The sequence below is a fragment of the Molossus molossus genome, unplaced genomic scaffold (genome assembly GCF_014108415.1).
Source record: "Molossus molossus isolate mMolMol1 unplaced genomic scaffold, mMolMol1.p scaffold_m16_p_8, whole genome shotgun sequence".
NCBI lineage: Eukaryota > Metazoa > Chordata > Mammalia > Chiroptera > Molossidae > Molossus > Molossus molossus.
In genome coordinates, this window is record NW_023425402.1 from 8,386,766 (window position 1) to 8,392,918 (window position 6,153).

At 58.4% G+C, this 6,153-nt stretch overlaps 1 protein-coding gene across 4 annotated transcripts in view; it reads left to right on the forward strand.

Moving 5' to 3' along the window:
* Positions 1-5,931, forward strand: part of FGD2 (FYVE, RhoGEF and PH domain containing 2) — a 29,650-nt gene extending 23,719 nt beyond the window's left edge. Inside the window, exons 14-16 of one of the 4 annotated variants that reach the window (XM_036249405.1) lie at positions 3,129-3,275; positions 4,408-4,554; positions 5,863-5,931. In XM_036249405.1, coding sequence (XP_036105298.1) covers positions 3,129-3,275; positions 4,408-4,554; positions 5,863-5,895 — 327 coding nt within the window. In that variant the 3' untranslated portion in view covers positions 5,896-5,931. Of the gene's footprint in view, positions 1-3,128; positions 3,276-4,407; positions 4,555-4,904; positions 5,409-5,862 lie in introns of those variants that run through there. The other 3 variants (XM_036249402.1, XM_036249404.1, XM_036249403.1) reach the window with 3 other exon arrangements.
* Positions 5,932-6,153: the final 222 nt, after the last annotated feature.

Below are 6,153 nucleotides of genomic sequence, written 5' to 3' on the forward strand. Positions count from 1 at the left end.
TCGGGCCTCAGTTTCCTCACCTGTGCAATGGGGACGGGAATACCTACCCCCAGGGTGGTAGTGAGGACTCAACAAAGGAGGTGCACCCTTCCCTCTCCTCCTCCTTCCCTTCCCTCCTGCAGGGCTCAGGCCCTGCTCCTCAGAGGAGCGAGTCACAGCTGACTGAGAAAGGGACCTGTCCACCCCAGGCAGATCTCGCTGGCTTTGTCAGCACCTGAGCTTTCTCTGCTGCTATCACAGCCCCTCCATTATCTCTGCACACAGAGAAGCCCTTTACAACCTTAGTCTTGAATGACCTCTGGCGGACAGGAGACCAGCTGGGCAGGGTGGGGCAGGGAGTTGTCCCCAAATTGTGTTAAAATGCAATCAGAACACAAAGTAAATATCTAGGGCTGGGGACACACCTATGTTGAGATTTAAGTGACGAATTACATCCCGGATCTGGGGATTAGCTACTGTTCTTGGTGGTTGGGTCCATTCACTTGTGACTTAGTAAGTAGTTCCTGAAACAATATTTAAAACAGTTAAGGAATACAAAAAGGCACAAAGAATAATGTAACATCTGGAAAGCAGGTACATGGAAGACATAAAATATTCTGACACTAAATGAAATGTATGACCCCTGATTGGATCCTGGATCGGAAAACAAGAGAGCAGCTCCAGAGGTCGTTACTGGGACCACTGGGGGAAATCGGATCACACATTGTGTATAAATAGTACTATTGTATCGATGTTAAATTTCCTGAGTGTGATCATGACATTGCGTGTAGGCAGGAGAGTATGCTTGTTCCTAGGAGATACCAGCTGTATATTTAAGGGTGTGATATCATGATAACTATAATTTATACTCAGACGGTTCCAAAAAAATAAAATACACAGATACAGAGAGAGCTAAAGCCACTGTGGCAAAAATGTTAAAACCAGGGAATTGAGTGGTGGTGGAGTCTCACTGTATTATTCTTTCAGTCTGTAGGTTTGAAATTTTTCAAAATAAAACATTGGTGGAGGAAAAAAGAAATAGACACTAATAATGTTTAAAAATTAAATCTCAATACAAAATAAAATAAAATACTCCCACGGTAGTTGAAGCCCCCGGTGTGAGGGTGAGGTGCCGGCCCGTTGGGGCGTTCTCGGCCTGCGCATACCTTTGTGTCCTGTGAGTCATCCTTTCGGTGGTTTGGTGCCCAGTTTCTGTTTCCCGCCTGCCAGCCGGGGATCCTGGCGGGGTGGGGCAGGCCCAGCCTGTCCTGTGGGGCCCTCCTGGTCACGCGGTGCGGGGCACACCCGGAGCACTGGTCCACAGCACCCCCCCATCACTTGCCCTCATTTCCAAGCCCACATCCTGGACTCACGGCAACACCCCAGCCTTCCTGGAAGCCACGTCCTGCAGCGCCCAGGGTTCCTTTCCGGGTCTGGTCCTGCCGCTCTCACCCAGGCCCCCCCCCCCCCCCCGCCCGATCCCCCTCGGCCTCCTGGGGGCCTCTCTGCGGTGGGCTGGGTGGGCCCACTCCCCAGGGTACCCGTGGCAGGTTTTCCTGGCAAAACAACCAGCCCATCGTTTTTGTAGTAGAATGCGCAGACTCTAGGGTTGAACAGAATGTAGAATTCACATGAATCTTTTTTTTTTTTATCCTTACCTGAGGAAATTGTTGTGTTTATCTTCAGATGGGGGGGGGGAGAAACATCAATGTGAGAGGGACACATCAGTGGTTGCCACCCACACGACCCCAAGTGGGGCCGAGGACACGTAACCGAGGTACGTGCCCTTAGTGGAACCGAACCCAGAACTCTCTAGTCCGCGGGCCGACGCTCTAATGGCTGAGCCAAACCGTCCAGGGGTTTGCATGAATCTTAAAGCTAAACTGGGAACTTGAAAGACATGTTCTGTTGGTGGAGGGCCAGCTGCTGCCAGTGAGCCCTGCAGCCCTTGGCGAGTGGCTGCCCCTCTGGCTGCCCTGCGCTCCAGGGAGGCGAGGATAAAGGCTCCAGAGTCCGGCTGCTGGGGGCTGCTGGGGGCTTCTGGGGGCTGTTGGGGGACTGCTGGGAGCTGCTGGGGGGCTGCTGGGGGACTGCTCGTGGGCTGCTGGTGGGCTGCTGGGGGGCTGCTGGGGGACTGTTCGTGGGCTGCTGGTGGGCTGTTGGGGGCTGCTGGGGGGCTGCTGGGGGCTGCTGGGGGACTGCTCGTGGGCTGCTGGGGGCTGCTGGGGGACTGCTGGGGGGCTGCTGGTGGGCTGCTGGGGGACTGCTCGTGGGCTGCTGGGGGACTGCTCGTGGGCTGCTGGTGGGCTGCTGGGGGCTGCTGGGGGACTGCTCGTGGGCTGCTGGGGGCTGCTGGGGGACTGCTCGTGGGCTGCTGGTGGGCTGTTGGGGGCTGCTGGGGGACTGCTGGGGGGCTGCTGGTGGGCTGCTGGGGGACTGCTCGTGGGCTGCTGGGGGCTGCTGGGGGACTGCTGGGGGACTGCTCGTGGGCTGCTGGTGGGCTGTTGGGGGCTGCTGGGGGCTGCTGGGGGGCTGCTAGGGGGCTGCTGGGGGACTGCTCGTGGGCTGCTGGGGGCTGCTGGGGGACTGCTCGTGGGCTGCTGGTGGGCTGTTGGGGGCTGCTGGGGGCTGCTGGGGGGCTGCTGGTGGGCTGCTGGGGGACTGCTCGTGGGCTGCTGGGGGCTGCTGGGGGACTGCTGGGGGGCTGCTGGGGGACTGCTCGTGGGCTGCTGGTGGGCTGCTGGGGGCTTCTGGGGGGCTGCTAGGGGACTGCTGGGGGCTGCTGGGAGTCAGGCGAGATGGTAGAGGGGACAGGAGCACTGGGAGGAGTGACTCAGAAGCAAGGCCTGAGTGCAGCGCAGGCCCGGGGTTAACAGCTGCCTTCGCTAAAGGGGAATCCGAAGGGGAGAGAAGTCCAGGCACCTGCTGAGGCGGCCAGGTGTCTGTCCCCAGCTGGGGAAGCCCAGAGGTGAGCTGTCTTCCTGCATCTCGGCCTCCAGGCAGCTGGCTCTCCACAGGCCAGGGGAAACCCCTCCCCTGCTTCCTCCCTGGTTGCTCTCACCCCCCACCTCCCCAGCCAAGGTACAAGCATGGTCCCCCAACCTCACCTCACCTAATGCCCCATGCCCCTCCTGCCCCTCCTGCCTCAGGTGGTGTGTGCCAGGTGCTCCGACTACCGAGCTGAACTCAAATTTGACGACAACAGGCCCAACCGAGTCTGCTTCGACTGCTACACATTCCTCACCGGAAATGTGCTCCCTGAGGACAAGGAGGACAAGAGGCGGGGCATCCTGGAGGTGAGGCCACCGGTCCCCCATTCAGCCTGTGTACAAGGTGCCCGCCACATGCTGGCACTGTCCTAGGTGCTGAGGAAAATCGTGCCATGGCCACACTCTCCCTTCTCTCTGCCCCAGACACCCCGTGCGTCCCCTCCCCCCAAAAGCAACATTTAGCTCCAGGCTGTCGTCCAGGCCCTTCTACCTCCCCTCTGTGTGCCCCCTCAGTAATCTCACAGCCTTTCTGGACAGTCCCCGTTCACATCCCCTTCCCCTGCCCAGCAGTCCCAGGAGGTGAAGACAGCTGGTGTAACTGATTCCATTTTGCAGATGGGGAAACTGAGCCTGCGGGTCAGGGTCCCCACTGCTGGAAGGAGGCAGACTGGGAACTCCATTCTAACTGGAAGGGACGTCAGGGACCTATCCCGTGGAGACTCAGACCCAGAGAAGTGACTTGCCCCAGGTCACCCAGTGGGTTAGGAGCCAGCTCCCTGACCTTGCCACAGATGTCCTCTCTGCTGCCCTTGGGGCCCGGCTGGGCCACCCCCACCCCACAGGCACTCCAGGCTGCTCACTTGCTGCTGGTCAGTACCTATAAGTCACTAGCCGTGTTCAGCTTTGTGCTACAAATACAATGTAAGCCAACCCTTCACAGGTTACCACCGCCCTCTGCCCCTCCCTCATTAAAGGCCAGGTGGACACCCCCCTGTCCTGGGAGGTGGGGAGAAGACCCCAGCCTATTCCAGCTGCATACGGCTCCCGGGTTTCAAGTTGATCCCTTTCCATGGGCATCTACCTGCTTTCCAATCCTCCCCATTATTCTAGATCCAGCCCCAGCTCATGCCCTCGCTGACCATTAGGCACACAGCCTGCTTCTGGAGAGAGGGGCTGGGCAGCCCCTTCTCAGGCCCCAGCTGTGTCCCCTGGGAGAACTCTCAGGTGATAAGCCCTCCCAGCACCTGCCCCGGGCTCGGGCTGGCTGGGGTTTGACCGCAGCTCGGCCACTGGCAGCTGTGGCCACAGGCCCGTGACGGGACCTCTCAGTCTCGGGGACAAACAACGCTCTTGGCAGGGTTGCTGCAAGGATCAGAAATAGTGATGAGCCAGCTCCCAGCCACGGCCTGTCACGTAGCGGGGCTGCTCTCTGTTCCAGAAGGGGTCCGCGGCGGGGTCCGAGCAGAGCCTCGAGTGCAGCTTCCTGCAGCTCATCGGGGACAAGTGGGGCAAGAGCAGCAGCCGGGGCTGGTGTGTGATCCCCCGGGACGACCCCCTCGTGCTCTATGTCTACGCTGCCCCTCAGGTAATGCCTCCACTTGGCCCCCGGGCCTTGGCTTTCCCACAGCATGCCAAGGGTGTTGGGGAGGGTGAGTCTTGTTGGCCCCATATCTCAGATGTGGAAACTGAGGCCCAGTGAGGATAGTTCTCTGGAGTCACAGGATTAGTGGCTTTCAAAGCTGGGCCCAGACTCCAGGGCACAATTGCTTCGTCCTCAGGGAGCAGCAAATTCTCCTCCCCGTGATGTCCTCCCACCAGCCCCCTGCCTCATGGGTTTGTGGGGAGTGGCAGGCAGGTGTGTGGCTGTGGCCTTCAAATGACTGTGAGGCAGTGGGGCGGAACAGGACAGCAGCCACGCTCTCTCCTCCTTCCCAGGACGTGCGGGCTCACACCTCCATCCCCCTGCTGGGCTACCAGGTGACCCCGGGGCCCCCGGGGGACCCCCGGGTGTTCCAGCTTCAACAGTCAGGCCAGCTGTACACCTTCAAGGCCGAAACTGAGGAGCTGAGGGAGCGCTGGGTGAAGGCCATGGAGCGGGCGGCCAGCGGCTGGAGCCCCGGGGAACCCGAGGACGGGGACCTGTCGGACTGAGCCCCGCAGGCGCGCTCCCCTCAGAGCCTGGCTCTGCCACAGCTGTCCCGGGGCCTCTGGCCACCACCCCACACTGAGCTTGACACAGTCGATTCTAGCTTTCTACGCCCAGACTGTGTCCTCATTCAGTGACCGAGTGCCCCAGTGTGCCCAGGGGTGAGGGGTTCCTGGGACTGGGACTTTCAGTGGTAAAACCGGGAAAGTCCTAGGTCCCCCAGGACTGTTGATCACCAGTGTGGTTCTCACCCTGGGCTGCACATCAGGATCACCTGGGATCTTTAAAATATACCCGAAAAATATAAAAATAAACTAAAAATGTTTAAATACCAGTGCCTACTCCCGGCTGTGTGGCTCGTGTTTGGAGCATCAGCTGTACTGAAGGGTTGCAGATTCGGCACCTGATCAAGGACATGTACCTGGGCTGCAGGTTCAATTCCTGGCCCTGGTCAGAGTGCGCAAGGGAGGCAACCCATTGATGTGTCTCTCTCACATGAATGTTTCTTCTTCCTCCTTCTCCTCCTCCTCCTCCTCCTCCTCTCCCTTCTACTCTCTAAAAATCAATGGGAAAAATATCCTTGGGTGAGGGTTGATAAAAACAAACAAACAAACCAAAAAACAAACCAAAAAACCAATGCCTAGAGCCATCACCAAAGATTTCTGATTTAATTGGGCTGGGATGGGGGAGGCACAGGCATGTCTCAGGAGCCCCACATGAGTCTGATATGCAGCCTGGGTTACCCAGATGAAGAAGAAAGAGCAAACGACCACTGGCTGAGCACCTATCAAGTGCCAGGCACCATCATCATCATCATCATCATCATCATCATCATCAAAACAACCCAGCTGGTGTGACTGAGCATCTATCAAGTGCCAGGCATCATCATCATCATCATCACCATCACCATCACCATCATGATAAAAACAGCCCGGCTGGCGTGGCTCAGTGGTTGAGCATCGACCCATGCACCAAGAGGTTGCCAGTTCGATTCCCGGTCAGGGCACATACCCAGGTTGTGGGCCTGATCCTCAGTGA